At 41.9% G+C, this 17,530-nt stretch overlaps 1 protein-coding gene across 2 annotated transcripts in view; it reads right to left on the minus strand.

Moving 5' to 3' along the window:
* me2 (malic enzyme 2, NAD(+)-dependent, mitochondrial) overlaps positions 1-17,530 on the minus strand; it is a 171,058-nt gene that overhangs the window by 109,431 nt on the left and 44,097 nt on the right. For both annotated transcript variants that reach the window (XM_072497417.1, XM_072497416.1), the window contains exons 3-5: positions 15,507-15,640; positions 11,315-11,464; positions 4,992-5,067 (exon numbers count right to left, since the gene is read on the minus strand). In XM_072497417.1, coding sequence (XP_072353518.1) covers positions 4,992-5,067; positions 11,315-11,464; positions 15,507-15,640 — 360 coding nt within the window. The remainder of the gene's footprint in view (positions 1-4,991; positions 5,068-11,314; positions 11,465-15,506; positions 15,641-17,530) is intronic.

Consider the following 17,530-nt stretch of genomic DNA (forward strand, 5'->3'; position numbering starts at 1 on the left):
ATGCCCTTTGGCCAGAGACTGTCCCACAAGGGGAATCAACTGCTCAGCAACTACCCTGTCAAGTCCCAGCTCCAGCTCCCACCTCAATATCCTATACGTCTCAATGAGGTCATGTCTCATTTTTCAATACTCCAATGAGTACAGTCCCAACCTATTCAACCTCTCCTCATCAGAAAATCCCTCCATATCCAGGATCAACCCAATGAACCTTCTCTGGGACGGTCTCCAATGGCAGTATATCTTCCCTCAGGTAAGGGAACCAAAACTGTTGACAGTGCTCCAGGTGTGGTCTAATTAGTGCCTTGTATAGTTTTAGCAAGACTTCCCTATTTATATACTCCATTCCCTTTGAAAAAAGACCGATAATTCCTTTTGCCTACCCTATTACCTGCTGAACTTGCATGCTAAGTTTTTTTTTTTGATTTATGCACGAGGACCCCCAAATCCCTCAAGTGCTGCAGCTTTCTCCAGTCTTTCTCCATTTAAGTAATATTCAGCTCCTATATTCTTCCCACCAAAGTGCACGACTTGACATTATATATTGAGCTAGATTCTCCGTCGGCGGGATCCTCCGCTTCGCCAGCAGCACACTTATGCCCGCGGATTTCCTGACGGCGTGAGAGTGCCCACAATGGGAAACCCCAATGGTTGGCTGCCAGGACAGAGAATCCCACTGACGGCCGCGGGGGGGCCACCAGAAAACTGGAACAACGGGACGGAGAATCCCACCCATTATATTACATCTGCCAAATTTTTGCCCACCCACTTAACCCTATATCCCTCTATAGACTCTTTGCATCATCCTCACCACTTGTCTTTTTGTGTCAACAACAAACGTGGCAATAGCACATTTACTTTCTTTATTTAAGTCATTCATATTGTAAATAATTGTGGCCCCAGCACTGATTGCTGTGGCGCTCTAGTATTTATTACAGGTTGTCATCCTGAAAATGCCCCTCTTATCCCAACTCTGTCTTCTATTAGTTACAGTAAGAAGTCTTACAACACCAGGTTAAAGTCCAACAGGTTTGTTTCGATGTCACTAGCTTTCGGAGCGCTGCTCCTTCCTCAGGTGAATGAAGAGGTATGTTCCAGAAACATATATATATATATATATATATATATAGAGACAGATTCAAAGATGCCAGATAATGCTTGGAATACGAGCATTAGCAGGTGATTAAATCTTTACAGATCCAGAGATGGGGTAACCCCAGGTTAAAGAGGTGTGAATCGTGTCAAGCCTATTGGTTAGACAATCTTCTATCCATGCTAATTTAGTACCTCCGACAATATGGGCTCTTATCTTATTAAGTAGCCTTTTGTGCAGAACCTTATTGAACGCTTTTTGGAAATCCAAGTGTATAGACATCTACTGGTTCTTCTTCATCTATCCAGCTGGTTACCACCTCAAAGAATTCTCATAAATTTGTCAGGCATAACTTCCCCTTCATGAAGCCATGCTGACTCTGCTGGATTATATTACGTATTTCTAAATGGTCTGCTATAACATCCTTTATGATGGACTCATAATGTAGCGCATGATAACAATCACATTCTCCACAGGACTTGAACTGCTCCAACCCTCTTGTTTTTTTTCTTTAAAATCCCCACCATTTAGCACCACAACTTTGTTTCCAAGATACTGTATGCTTCTCTCATTTCTTTAATTATCCGCTGCACTGTAACTTCTTGTCCTTTGTGTCTTCAGCACGGCTCACTCCCTTCTCTCTGCCAAACTCAATGTTCTAAAAACTTCTTCCATATGAATTCTTCTACTCATATTTACAGCCATCCCGGGATCATGCCAGCTCCCATGGTCTCTCTGTTCCTCTGCTTGCTAAGACCGACAGACATTTCTGATCACAATTTAAATTCCTTGTCACCCATATCCCCATACTCCCTTCAAGCCATCTGCTTTTGTATCTACCCTTGGAAAACAAACTCAACCTGAACCAAGCAGCACCTCAAGAGTCTCAGTACTCCATCGTCTTGCTTTCGGCTTTTCATTAACTAGTGTACTTCAACAATGAGTGCTGGGGCTCACAAATCTTAGCAAAAGAGATATTCCAATATCCCCTTTGCCACCAAATACAATCACCTTCCCCCATCTCCACCCCCAAACTCACTGAGACAGAGCCGCAAAACTACCTCTTGTTTGAGCATCTCCATATCCCCTTTTCAAGCTAATATGGTCCACATGATCGACTTTTACGTCCCTTTCGTGATATTTAAACCATTCCGTCTTCAGGCATGCTTTCCCTCCCCATCAAGGCTTCCCATTCGTCCAAATACTTCACTTCTAAGTTTGCCACCTGTTACCACCCTACAGCCCAACTACCCAAGCTCCCCATCACCAATGCCTTGAAGTGCATGGTCATCTTACATACCGATCTCTCCTTACACCACCTTGGAAGTCACCAACCCAACCCACTTCCATCAAAGTTCTATTCTTGCCACCTCTCCACACCACCACCCCCAACCCTTTACCTACAGACTGTCCCTCAGCATCATTTACGATTAACTTCCACACATACACTATTTCTCTCCAGTACTCAAGCCCTTCACTGCCTGGCTTTTATTGAAGCCACAAGTTCCCGAATCAGTTGTTGGGAAAATGCTGAAACCCATTACTGAGGATGTGGTGACAAGGAGCACTTCCAAAATAATCACAAAATGATTCAGCAGAGTCAATGCGTCTTCATGAAAGGGCAAAATTATTAGAAATTTTTGAGAATAAACTAATATGGTTGATAAAGACAAACGAGCATTTGAAGTTTCAGCAGACATTTGATAAGGTACCACTGGCAATAACCACTGGTTATTGCACAAGATAAGAACTTCTGGGGCTTGGAGGGAGGGTTACATATGAGCAACGACAGAGAATTGGTTAAAGACAGAAAACAGAGATTAGGAATAAACAAGTAATCTTCAGATTGACAGGCAGTGCAAGGATCAGTGCTTGGACCCAGCTTTTTACAATCTATATTAATGATTTTGATGAGGGGGCCCAGTATATAATATATGCAGGTGCACTAATGATACAGACAGGTTCAGTGAGACGAGGAGAAATTATTTCATTCACCCACAGGGTTGAGAATATTTGGCATTCCCTACCAAGATGGTTATGAATGATTAAGACACTAAAAGATTTGTTTCTTCGGGGTCGGTTTGCAGGATTGAAGGAGCTGGAAACAAAATATGGGCTGGAGCAGGGGAAAATGTTTAGATACATGCAGATTCGAGATTTTGCCAGTAAGGAGATACAGAGCTTCCCGGTAGAGCTGGACTCCACATTGCTGGAGGAGGTGCTGACGACAGAGGGACTGGAGAAGGGGGTAGTGTCGACGGTTTACGGAGCTATTTTGGAAGAGGAGAAGGCACCACTGGAAGGGATCAAAGCAAAGTGGGAGGTAGAGTTGAGAGAGGATATGGAGGAGGGGTTCTGGTCTGAGGTGCTCCGGAGAGTGAAAGCCTCCACCTCGTGCGTGAGGTTGGGGCTGATACAGCTGAAGGTGGTATAGAGAGCACACCTCACGAGGGCGAGGATGAGCCGATTCGTTGAACGAGTAGATGTGTGTGAGCGTTGCCGGAGGGGGGGGGGCTAATCACGTTCATATGTTTTGGTTCTGTCCAAAGCTGGAGGATTACGGGAAGGAGATTTTTAGGGTTATTCCTAAAGTGGTGCACATGAAACTGGACCCGGGCCCCCGGGAGGCCATATTCGGGGTGTCGGACCAGCCAGGGTTGGAAACGGGTGCGGAGGCAGATGTTGTAGCCTTCGCCTCGTTGATTGCCCGAAGGCAGATCCTGATGGGTTAGAGAGCAACCTCTCCACCCTGTGCCCTGGCGTGGCCGGGGGACCTGTTGGAATTCTTGACTCTTGAGAAGGGTAAGTTTGAACTGAGGGGAAGGACGGAGGGATTCTACAATTCATGGGCATTATTCATTATGCACTTTTAAGAACTGGATAACATCGAACATTAGTTGGGGGCGGGGGTCTGTGTGTGTTAACGGTGACTATGGGTGATTCCGGATTCCTTTTTGCTATTCGTTTATGTGAACATGCGAGTGAATGTTTGGGGTTTGGTGGGAGGATGGGATCGTTGTTATTGTTATGGGGATTGACATATTTGTTACTGATTATCGTTTATTGTTGGTGGGTGTAAATTTGGAAGAAAATGTGAAAAAGGAGAATAAAAATATATATATATATATATTTTTTTTTAAAAAGAGGGCGATGAATGCTCAATCACCAAGTATATTCAGGCTAAGATTGATCGATTTTAGGAAAGGAATCAAGGGATGAGGTGAAAAAGTGGAGTTGATGTTAAAGATCACCCAGAATCTTATTAAATGGCGCACCCATTTTGTTTACTCCTTCTTCTTATACACTTATTCTATTCCTCCATTAACATTGGGAAAAACAAAACCACTGCCTCCAGCCCCGCCACAGATTTCATGTTCTTGGCACTGATATCATTCTCTACCCAAATTAAAGAAACAAATCCCTTTTTCCCAATCCCAATCATATCATGATATTTTTCATGTGTGTAACCCTGGCAATCAGCAGAGATTGGAAGTTCTCACAAAATCAGCTTGCGCAATACGAGAAAAGTTATCCTCGTTAGAACATGGACTGTGGCCAATATTTCCGGCTTTAAATGTCCTCATTTGTATAATTCCATTACAATTTGAGCAACCCAACGTCCCTGGCTGATTAGATTAATTCAGCATTTCACTATTAATGCCGCAGATTTTGACTTTGAAGTACTGGGGAACCAGGAAGGAAAAGTGACCGGAAATAATTTCTGAGTTTAGGCAGCACGGTCTAATATTTATGGAAACATCCAATTCTCTCAACTGGGTTACTTCCCAATAATGAACTCCAATTGATCTAGTGTAGAAATGTTACCAAATTGCCCAAACATCAAAACGCCCCAAGCTTGGGACCAAACTCTTATTTTTAAAATGCACAGTTTATTCTTTACCTTTACATCCGTTTCTGGCCAGTTGTCAAGAATTGATTTAATATGACCTTTGTCCAAGATGGAAATAAACAAACCTCTGTTGCAATGTGAAAGAAAAATGAACATAGGAAAATTAACATTTAAAAAGTGAAAAAATTGCAATTTATTCCAAGAACTCAATAATCAAGGAAAATAAAACTTTCAGTCTAGAAGAGCTTGTTCTTCCAATGTTAAAATTTGATCTGAACATTTGAGACATTTTTGCACGCCTCTAACATTCTTCTCTCGACAACTTTGCTGGGAAAGGTTTATTCAAACACGTCATTCTTAGCTGGAATTTACATCTCAGATACAGACCATTCAGCCAGTTCCACACAAGCCTCCTCCCATTCTATCTCTACCCTTCAGATTATGCTTCTATTCCTTTGCTCTCATTAGCTTCCCTTAAATACATGTTATTCGCTTAAAACACTATAGTGGGATCCACATTAGCGTGAGTTAAAGATGTTCATCCTGAATTCTTTATCGGCTTTATTAGTGAGTTGTATTTACAGCTCCTAGTTTGGGATTGCACCAGAAGCGCAAGCAGCTCTAGATCTACCGATGCAGGAAGTTGGAAGGTAGTAAAACAGGGACAGAAATAAAAGGCAGTAAAGGGCAGTGTAAGGCAGAGAAGCCATAGTCAAAAATCAAAAAGGGCGACAGTACAAGGTACAGTGACTGAGGGGGGCTCAGTGAATAGGACCAGGAATACTAAAAGAAATAAAACGGGAAGTGAAAACATTAATGGTAAGCGATGCGGCAGGTTGTTACAGGAAGATGTGGGTTCGACGACAAGGAAAATTAGGAGAAAGGTTAAGAGGAAATATAACTTAGGAGAGGTTACTGATCGAGGTGTTAAGATTCAGAACAGAGGTAAAAAAGCCAACATAAGTGTACTTTACCTGAATGCTCGTAGTATTTGGAATAAGGTAAATGAGTTGATGGCGCAAATCATCGTGAATGACTATGATTTAGTGGCCATTACTGAAACATGGTTAAAGGATGGTCACGACTGGGAGTTAAATATCCGAGGGTATCAAACTTTTCGGAAGGACAGAGTGGATGGTAAGGGAGGTGGTGTAGCTCTGTTATTTAAGGATGACATCCGGGCAACAGTAAGGGATGACATCGGTGCTATGGAGGATAAGGTTGAATTCATTTGGGTGGAAATCAGGAATAGTAAGGCGAAAAAGTCACTGATAGGAGTAATCTATAGGCCACCAAATAGTAACATTATGGTGGGGCAGGCAATAAACAAAGAAATAACAGATGCATGTAGAAATGGTACAGCAGTTATCATGGGGGATTTTAATCTACATGTCGATTGGTTTAACCAGGTCGGTCAAGGCAGCCTGGAGGAGGAGTTTATAGAATGTATCCGCGATAGTTTCCTAGAACTGTATGTAATGCAACCTACAAGGGAACAAGTGGTCCTAGATCTGGTCCTGTGTAATGAGACAGGATTGATTCAGGATCTCATAGTTAGGGATCCTCTCGGAAGGAGCGATCACAACATGGTGGAATTTAAAATACAGATGGAGGGTGAGAAGGTAAAATCAAGCACTAGTGTTTTGTGCTTAAACAAAGGAGATTACAATGGGATGAGAGAAGAACTAGCCAAGGTAGACTGGGAGCAAAGACTTTATAGTGAAACAGTTAAGGAACAGTGGAGAACCTTCCAAGTGATTTTTCACAGTGCTCAGCAAAGGTTTATACCAACAAAAAGGAAGGACGGTAAAAAGAGGGAAAATCGACCGTGGATATCTAAGGAAATAAGGGAGAGTGTCAAATTGAAGGAAAAAACATACAAAGTAGCAAAGGTCAGTGGGAGACTAGAGGACTGGGAAATCTTTAGGGGGCAACAGAAAGCTACTAAAAAAGCTATAAAGAAGAGTAAGATAGATTATGAGAGTAAACTTGCTCAGAATATAAAAACAGATAGTAAAAGTTTCTACAAATACATAAAACAAAAAAGAGTGGCTAAGGTAAATTTTGGTCCTTTAGAGGATGAGAAGGGAGATTTAATAATGGGAGATGAGGAAATGGCTGAGGAACTGAAGTGGAGGTAGTGATGGGCAAGCGAATGGGGCTAAAGGTAGACAAGTCTCCTGGCCCTGATGGAATGCATCCCAGAGTGCTAAAAGAGATGGCTAGGGAAATTGCAAATGCACTAGTGATAATTTACCAAAATTCACTAGACTCTGGGGTGGTCCCGGCGGATTGGAAATTAGCAAACGTGACACCACTGTTTAAAAAAGGAGGTAGGCAGAAAGCGGGTAATTATAGGCCAGTGAGCTTAACTTCGGTAGTAGGGAAGATGCTGGAATCTATCATCAAGGAAGAAATAGCGAGGCATCTAGATGGAAATTGTCCCATTGGGCAGACGCAGCATGGGTTCATAAAGGGCAGGTCATGCCTAACTAATTTAGTGGAATTTTTTGAGGGCATTAACAGTGCGGTAGATAACGGGGAGCCAATGGATGCGGTATATCTGGATTTCCAGAAAGCCTTTGACAAGGTGCCACACAAAAGGTTGTTGCATAAGATAAAGATGCATGGCATTAAGGGGAAAGTAGTAGCATGGATAGAGGATTGGTTAATTAATAGAAAGCAAAGAGTGGGGATTAATGGGTGTTTCTCTGGTTGGCAATCAGTAGCTAGTGGTGTCCCTCAGGGATCAGTGTTGGGCCCACAACTGTTCACAATTTACATAGATGATTTGGAGTTGGGGACCAAGGGCAATGTGTCCAAGTTTGCAGACACTAAGATAAGTGGTAAAGCAAAAAGTGCAGAGGATACTGGAAGTCTGCAGAGGGATTTGGATAGGCTAAGTGAATGGGCTAGGGTCTGGCAGATGGAATACAATGTTGACAAATGTGAGGTTATCCATTTTGGTAGAAATAATAGCAAAAGGGATTATTATTTAAATGATAAAATATTAAAACATGCTGCTGTGCAGTGAGACCTGGGTGTGCTAGTGCATGAGTCGCAAAAAGTTGGTTTTCAGGTGCAACAGGTGATTAAGAAGGCAAATGAAATTTTGTCCTTCATTGCTAGAGGGATGGAGTTTAAGACTAGGGAGGTTCTGCTGCCACACCTGGAGTATTGTGTTCAGTTTTGGTCTCCTTACTTGAGAAAGGACGTACTGGCACTGGAGGGTGTGAAGAGGAGATTCACTAGGTTAATCACAGAGCTAAAGGGGTTGGATTACGAGGAGAGGTTGAGTAGACTGGGACTGTACTCGTTGGAATTTAGAAGGATGAGGGGGGATCTTATAGAAACATATAAGATTATGAAGGGAATAGATAGGATAGATGCGGGCAGGTTGTTTCCACTGGCGGGTGAAAGCAGAACTAGGGGGCATAGCCTCAAAATAAGGGGAAGTAGATTTAGGACTGAGTTTAGGAGGAACTTCTTCACCCAAAGGGTTGTGAATCTATGGAATTCCTTGCCCAGTGAAGCAGTAGAGGCTCCTTCATTAAATGTTTTTAAGATAAAGAGAGATAGTTTTTTGAAGAATAAAGGGATTAAGGGTTGTGGTGTTCGGGCCGGAAAGTGGAGCTGAGTCCACAAAAGATCAGCCATGATCTCATTGAATGGTGGAGCAGGCTCGAGGGGCCAGATGGCCTACTCCTGCTCCTAGTTCTTATGTTCTTATGTTAATGCAGACAAGTACTACAGCCATTTTTCACAAGATCCGACAATCAGCAATGAGATGATATAAATGAGTCAGTTTCTTTGTAATAATAATAATCTTCATTGTCACAAGTGTACTTACATTAACACTGCAATGAAGTTACTGTGAAAAGCACTGAGTCGCCACATTCCGGCGCCTGTTAGGGTACACGGAGGGAGAATTCAGAATGTCCAAATTACCTAACAAGCACGTCTTTCGGGGCTTGTGTGAAGAAACCGGAGCACACGGAGGAAACCCACGCAGAAACAGGGAGAACATGCAGACTCCACACAGACATGCCGAGAATCGAACCTGGGACCCTGGAGCGGTGAAGCAACAGTGCTAACCACTGTGCTACTGTGCCGCAGAGATTTAATATTTTTTGAATTATCTTCCACTGCAATCAAGTCTCAACATGGTCAGATAAGTATCTTTGGTTATAGAACATCAGACTTGAGAAGAACATTTTAATCAGGATTATTGATCTAAAGTGCAGAAGGGCACTCTTGCGGCAGTTTTTTTGTGCAGAATGGGTGAAAGAAAAAGTGCAGCAAGTAACATTCTTCCCTCAACTTTTTTTAAAAATTGAATAAAATGAAATAAAAATCTGCTTTACGTTTTGCATTTGAACCATAGTATAGTAGAGGCTACGTTCACATCAGTAGGAATCTTGGATTACATTAGGTTTCTTGGTAATTCAACAGCACAAGAATATTTTGTCTGCCTTCTTGCCAATGTGGCAAGGGAAATAAGCTGGGAGATGTGATAATGTCATAAAACAGAAAATGCTGGAAACACATCTGAGTTGATATTTCAACTCTCTGACCTTTCAAAGACCACAGCAACATTTGTGGTAATGCTCACGTTGGTGAGCATTTACAGCCTTTTTTGTTTTTATTTCAAATGGAGCATCTTAAATGTTTTGCTTTTGCTCCGTCAGAACTATTGTTTCTTCTTTGAATGATGCTGGAGTCTTTAATTTCCGCTTGAACCACCAGAGCAGGACTGAGCCAATAGTGGGTAAAGGATTGGCTGAGGTGGTAAACGTTATCCCCATTAGTACACTCAATTAACTTTCCAAACTCATACATGAACATCGATAACGAGAACAAGGCAAAGGAGATTCATCTCTCAACCCACAATATAGCATACGTCAGCCATCTTACAGAGGACACGAGAAGGATCAAGGAATAAAAAGGATTGCTTTACACTTGTATTGGTTCCTCCTGGTCCAAGCTTTCAAGCTTAACTTACTCAAAAGAGCACTATGTATACAACACCTATAATTTTATTTCTGTAGTCTAACTCTCCATCCCCTAATTTGTTTTCAACATGAAATAAAATACAAAATATTTACTCCCAGTTTTCCAAGCAATTTAAAAATACTCAAAAACATTTCACGGGATGTACCTGTACACTTTTGATGTTTCAGTCAGACCACAGCATTAGCAAACACTTAGTCATTTCCCTCAATATTTAACACTGTAACAATTCAGCAGGTTGTACTTCCTTTCTCATATCAAAAGCATCAGAGAATGTTTCAACAGACTTAAGTTTTCGTTTCACTTCCTTTCTCAGCAACTCAAAAGTTTAACTTTGCCCAAGACTCTCGTATTAGGGAAGTTTTGCAAACACTTTCCTTGCACTCAGGAAAAAGGAATGGAGGAAAAAAACAGAATTGTAGTCTGTCCAGTAACATTTGGAATATACTGTCGTCCCCCTGAAAGAATAAGTGTGTGTTATACCATGATGTATAACCCATTATTGTACCATGACAAAGCTTCTGAAACTTGGCCTGTCCTTTAAATTGCAAGGTCTTTAATAAACAGGCAATTCCGCAACCATGTAGAAATTAAAATCTGGAAATAGGCGTTTGGCCCATCCAATTGACAATGCATTTATTCTCCACACGGACAATACTTCTAAACCCATGCGTCCACCCATTCTCGCCTTTCATAGGATGCAGAGATGCTTCAGCATGATTTGGACAGACTGAGTGAGTGCGCATATGCATGGCAGATGCAATATTATGTGGATAAATGTGAGGTTATCTGCTTGGTGGCAAAAATAGGAAGGCAGATTATTATTTGAGAGGTGAATACTGAACAAGACCTTAGTGTCCTTGTGCATCAGTCTCTGAAAGTAAACACGCAGATACAGCAGGCAGTAAAGAAGGCAAATGATATGTTGGCCTTCATAGGGTGTAAATCTTTATTGTCACAAGTAGGCTTACATTAACATTACAATGAAGTTACTGTGAAAAGCCCCTAGTCGCCACATTCCAGCACCTGCTCGGGTACACTGAGGGAGAATTCAGAACGTCCAAATTACCCAACAGCACGTCTTTCAGGACATGTGATAGGAAACCGGAGCGCCCGGAGGAAACCCACGCAGACACAGGGAGAGTGTGCAGACTCCACACAGACTGTAACCCAAGCCGGGAATCGAACCTGGGACCCTGGCGCTGTGAAGCCACTGTGCTAACTGGAGTTGCACATGTTAAAATAAGAATACACTAAACCCTTTCTCCTATCAGAAATAGCCCATCAAGATTAAATAAAGAAATCAGGATGCAATTACTCTATATGATGCTATATGAGTGGTGAAAACTGAGCTTTTGACTTACCTTGGTCTCCTGAAGATATGTCCGTACTGTAAGCAGGCCAAGCCTACTGTGGGGGTATAAACAATTGGCAACAACTCTTCAACATTGTCAATCAGAATCCTATAGAATAATTTTTCATTCCTTTCCAGTATTCCCATCACATAAACATACCTAAAGACAATAGAATAAATGTCACCAAAATTCTGCAAGATCATTGACATGAAGATATTTTTCTTTAGCATTTGTAGGTGTTAGAATTGTGATTTTAAAAAGCAATTAATTTCAACCTGCTCCAAATTTCCTCCCCATTGCCCCCAGAAACTATTTCCAAGCTTAGAGTGTAGAATGAAGTCAAGGGTTTTACTACTAAAGGCTTGTGTGTGAAATAAAATGGCACAGTACACTGAATTATAACCATGCGATTCACTAACATCTTGAATGAGGCCACGCACACAACCTACTAGCAGGGTCTAAACTGAAATGTAACTAATGACAAGCCAACAAGTCTAAAGTACACAAGCTCCCAGGAAAGTGCTTGAACGAGTTGCAGATTAAGGAATTTTGTCCTTTTATAATTTCCAATGCATCTTAAATTGTAGAACAATGGTTTAGGTTTTTAAGTCTAGGACTGGAGTGTAATAAAATATCAGCATTTGTTTTGGATTAACTAAGATTTCAGTTTTCTTTTATTATCACTAGGTCAAAATCCTGGAACTCTCTACCTCGCAGCACTCTAGAAGTATGTCTTGACATGGATTGCAACAGTTCAAGACGGTTGTTTATCACCACTTTCACAAGAACAATTAGAGATTGACCAATTGCTTGTTAATGGAATACTAATTTCCATTCTTGTCCATTGAGAAAGTCTGTTGTACTTTGGTGTTGATTTAGGTACTACAATAAAACCTGAATATTCAAAATATACTAAATAGGCTCGAAAGACACGAATGACAAAACTGGCATTTGGAATAGACTCAAGGCGAAGTGATTTTCAATTTTTTACTAAATTGCAAAAATTACATGAAGGCACTTTCAGGTAACTCCAAAATAACTCCTTTGAGAAGTGTCAAACAGAAAACTGTCCAACAAGCTCATTACAACAACATAGTTAAAAACAGTCCTTTCAGCCTAAATGCTCTAAACAGGCATTTGTGTGCCACATTAGCCTCCTCCCATCCCACCAGCATTTTCTTCTATTCATTTCTCCCTCATGCCCAAGCTTTACCCTGGACTGTTAAGGATAGTACTTAACAACACATGTATCTTGTTAGTGGCAAGGTTTATATTCTTGCTATGCTAATCAACCACACCAAACAATGGGAAAAATTTAAATTGTAGAGTCTCATTCCTACAGGTACCAAGTGGATGATTTAGTTTGTAAGATTCTTTACTTTTCCTTTTCTCTCTCAATCCAATCTTTCTGTCCTTCTTTATTTCTCACTGTGTACCTGATTTAAATCTAATTCACACAATTTGCTTCTGATGTTGCAGATTCTTTTTCGAATACTTAAATCTCACTGATTAAGGAGAACTATTTACTAAATCCCAGATGCCACACTGTCCATGGCCTGCCATTGTCTGGTCACACCACTGGCAAAATACAGATTAGAAATTTGAACTGAGGGATAAAGTCTAAAGAGACTCAGGTCAGGTCAGAAGAGTTAATTATATAAAAAGGGCGAACTTAAAAAATGTCACCAAGGAGAAGCATTAAAAGTAGCCATGAAAACAGAATTGATTGCACTGCTTTTTGAAAAAGGATAAAAATACCGTAAAGCACTTTCTAAGTATCGCTTCACATTAGCCAGGTAGAATGGAGGTTAACATTAACACATTAGGAGCTTTAATACATTGAGTAAATTCAGAGAGATAACAAGCTTATTTTATGGTGATGAAACAGTGCAAATCTATACACACAGAACTGCATCCAGCCATATATTTTTCGTTCACTCCTACAGAAGTAACTAGTATAAAATTATACTTCAAAGCACTGAAAACATACCAATGAGTAACAAGTTCATTTGCTGTATTATTGATTCTCTGGTCTACAAGTTATAACTTTAAATAAACAAAAAGTTTTGATTTTACTTCTAGCAATCTGCACAAGGGTTTTTGTGAAGGAGAGGTTGTGCCTCACTAACTTGATCGAGTTTTTTGAGGAGGTGACAAAGATGATTGATGAGAGGAGGGCGGTGGATGTTGTTTACATGAACTTCAGTAAAGCCTTTGTCAAGGTGCCTCATGGCAGACTGGTACAAAAGGTGAAGTCACACAGGATCAGGGATGAGGTGGTAAGATGGATACAGAACTGGCTCGGTCACAGAAGTAAAAGGGTAGCAATAGAAGGGTGTTGTTCTAGCTGGAAGGTTGTGACTATTGAGTTCCACAGGGATCTGTGCTTGGGCCTCTGTTGTTTGTAGTGTACATAAACGATTTGGAGGAAAATGTAGCCGGTCTGATTAGTAAGTTTGCGGATGACACCAAGGTTGCTGGAGTGGCAGATAGGGTTGAGGATTGTCAGAAGATATAGCAGGACATAGATGGGTTGGAGACTTGGGCAGAGAAATGGCAAATGGAGTTTAATCCGGACAAAAGTGAGGTAATGCATTTTGGTAGGTCTAACATAGAGGGTAAATATACCGTAAATGGCAAATCTCTTAGTATATAGAAAGTCAGAGAGATCTGGGCGTGCATGTCCACAGATCTTTGACGGTGGCAACACAAGTGGACAAGGTAGTAAAGAAAGCATACGGAATGCTTGCCTTCATTGGACGGGGCATCGACTATAAAAACTGGCAAGTCATGCTACAGTTGTATAGAACCTTGGTACGGCTGCACTTGGAATATTGCGCACAATTCTGGTCGCAACACTAACAGAAGGATGTGCAGGCTTTGCAGAGGGTGCAGAGGAGGTTTACCAGGATGTTGCCTAGTCTGGAGGGTGTTAGCTATGTGGGGAGGCTGAATAGACTTGGACTGTTTTCATTAGAAAGACAGAGGTTGAGGGGTGACCTGATAAGAGGTCTACAAGGTTATGAGGGGCATGGATAGAATGGATGAGCAGGCACTCTTTCCCAGGGTGGAGGGGTCAGTCACCAGGGGGCATAGGTTTAAGGTCCATGGGGCAACGTTTAGAGATGTGCGAGGTATGTTTTTTTATGCAGAGGGTGGGGAATACCTGGAACGCATTGCCAGGGGAGAGTGTGGAAGCAGATACATTAACAGCATTCAAAAGGCATCTTGACAAATACATAGATAGGGTAGAGAGGGATACGGCACAAGGAAGTGCTGAGGGTTTTGGCAAAGGTTGGTATCGTGGCCGGTGCGGGCTTGGAGGACCAAAGAGCCGATTTCCTGCGCTGTGTTGTTCATAGAATTTAAGTGCAGGAGGCCATTCGGCCCATCGAATCTGCACCGGCCTTTGGAAAGAGCGCCCTACTTAAGCCCACACCTCCATCCTATCCCCAAAACCCAGTAACCCCAATCTGACCTTTTTTGGACACCAAGGGCAATTTAGCATGGCCAATCCAACTAACCTGCACATCTTTGGACTGTGGGAAGAAACCGGAGCACCTGGAGCAAACCCACGCAGACATGGGGAGAACGTGCAGACTCCGTTGAGCGACCCAAGCCAGAATTGAACCTGGGATCCTGAAGCGGTGAAGCAACTGTGCCAACCACTGTGCTACCCTGCCGCCCGTTCTTTGTCTTTATTTTCTTCTCAGATGTATCCAGTGGACTGTTACAGTAAATTGAAACATTTCCATCAAAGGTTACCATCTAAAAATAGCTGATGTTTGGCCAGTACTGATATTTTAAAAATTATTTATACCACCAGAGCATTAGATAGATCCAGAACAACAGCATGCCATCTGCTCACAGCTGGAGCAGCTGCTGCCAACTCTTTTCAGCAATCTAAATTAAAACACAAATCTTCAGCAAGCTATCAACTAACTTCAAGCAAATATTTCTGAACAGAAACGTGAATATGTCACGGCAGGTGTTTGACTTTCTGTCTTAAATACAATGGCTCGACTTTTATCCAACTAGATAATACCATCATCTCACAATTGTACTCAGTCTGACATATAACGAGTAAAGTCTTTATAAAAACTGCAAAGTTGTTCATGACTGCTTTTGCAGCCACAGAATATAGACAATTACATTTTTTTAGTTATACTATACAATGCCCAATAAATGAGATAGCTCTTACTTCATTAGAGGATCTTGCACTCTTTCTATGTGGTTCTTAAAGCGCAAGGCTTGAATATCTTGGGTTTCTATTTTAGGAGGTAGAAGCCCGTGCAGGCCAAGAATCTGTCGCTCCCGCAACGTGAATGCCATGCCCTGGAAAGATTATAGTGAAAAATGTCTCAACCATGACAATTAGTGCATTGTAAAGTTCATACAAGGCTGTATTATACACACACACTTTGACTTAGATTCTAAGGTAGCTTCAAGAATCATTGCTGAAACATCTGACACAAATTTATTATTGTTTAATGAGAATTCAGAGGAACAGACAATCACTGTGTGTTAATAAAAACAACCTTAAATTTTCACCATCTCAACACTTTTCTCTCAAGGAGTACATTGAACTAATTTATACTGTTGCTTCAAAAGCCTTTCCCACTAATTTATTCCAATTATTCCTTTGTTTCTAATATTTAAAACAAATTGAAGAGAAGTACATTTAATTTGCTCATATCTCATCACTTTCACAGATTAATTCATAAAGTCTCTGAAAAAATATTTTTGTCACAACTAGGTTAAAAGTAGAGATTTAATATTTTTGGAATTATCTTCCACTGCAATCAAATCTCAACATGGTTAGATAAGTATCTTTGGCTACTGAACATAAGGTTTTAGAAGAACATTTTAAATCAGGATTATTGTATCTAAAGAGAAGGGCAATCTTACGTCGGTTTTTTGTGCACGTGTGACATTCTTCCCTCCTAAACTTTTTTTTTCAAAATTGAATAAAATGAAATAAAATTCTGCTTTGTACCATAACTCATCACAATATAATCTCTACTTTTTGCATTTGTACCATAGTAGTAGAGGCTACGTTCACATCAGTAGGAATCTTGGATTACACTAGGTTTCTGGGTAATTTCACAGCACAAGAAATATTTTGCCTGTCTTCTTGCCCACGAGGCAAGGGAAATAAGATGGGGAACACATTTTCCAGAAAGAGGAAACAGTCCAGCTTCAAATTACATCTGAATTACTATCTCTGCACATGGTTAATAACTAGAAGCTATGAATTCAACACAACCAAGAATGGAGAAATTAGGACATTAAAAATAATTGAGGGTTATTTGGACATGGAACGACTCATCGGAAACTGATAGAAGTAGGATACGATGGGCTGGATTCTCCGTTCAAACGGTGCCGGCGGAGCATGTTTGGTCTTTTACGCCCGAAAAATCGGCGCAAACCCTTCACCGATTCCAGCACCGGTGAGGGGCTAGCACTGGCGCCGACTGAAACACCCGTCTCCCGTACCAAAAACGGCCGAAGAATAGCCGGGTCCCCGGCTGCACACAGCTGACGACCTGCAGTGGTCACGCCGTACAACATGGCATGGCCGTGCGCGGACCCAACCCACCATCCGCGATCCCACAACACACCCCCTGGCCATCCCCCATCAGTCTCCCGCAGCCCTCGCAGAAGCCTCCCACCGGCCAGCAGCACGGATCCCGGCCGAGTGTGGAGGATTCCACACCGTCCACAGCCGGCACGCTGGGTTCACGATTTGTGAGACCACACGTGCTCCGCGCCGTCGAGTATTCGGCCCATCGGGGGTGGAGCGTCGTGGGTGGGCCGGCCGATGAGATGCCAACGGCATTGTACTGCGCGCTACGGTGATGCCATTTCAGAGGAGGCGGAGCACGGCTGATCGGCACCGGCCCCTATTTCGGCGTCGAGCCCGTTTGCCGAACACTATTTCAGCGACGAGCTATGGAGAATCCTGCCCGATGTCTTAAAATGCAAGGTGAACAGGAGAGGAATGGAATTAAACTCTTTCAGAAGAGTAAGTATCGGCACCATGGAATACATGGCCTATTGTGTTGGAAAACCTCTCATTTTGCTGGATCAGTGGATGTTCAAAACAGAGTGCAATCTCTTGTACATTGTGTTCCTCCACTGACCCACCACAAAGTACCATACGTCCAGATATCTAAATTCTAGTCACTGAAATTCCTTCCCTAAACCCTTCCAGCTCTCTACCTT

This window comes from Scyliorhinus torazame, chromosome 3, assembly GCF_047496885.1.
Source record: "Scyliorhinus torazame isolate Kashiwa2021f chromosome 3, sScyTor2.1, whole genome shotgun sequence".
Lineage (NCBI taxonomy): Eukaryota > Metazoa > Chordata > Chondrichthyes > Carcharhiniformes > Scyliorhinidae > Scyliorhinus > Scyliorhinus torazame.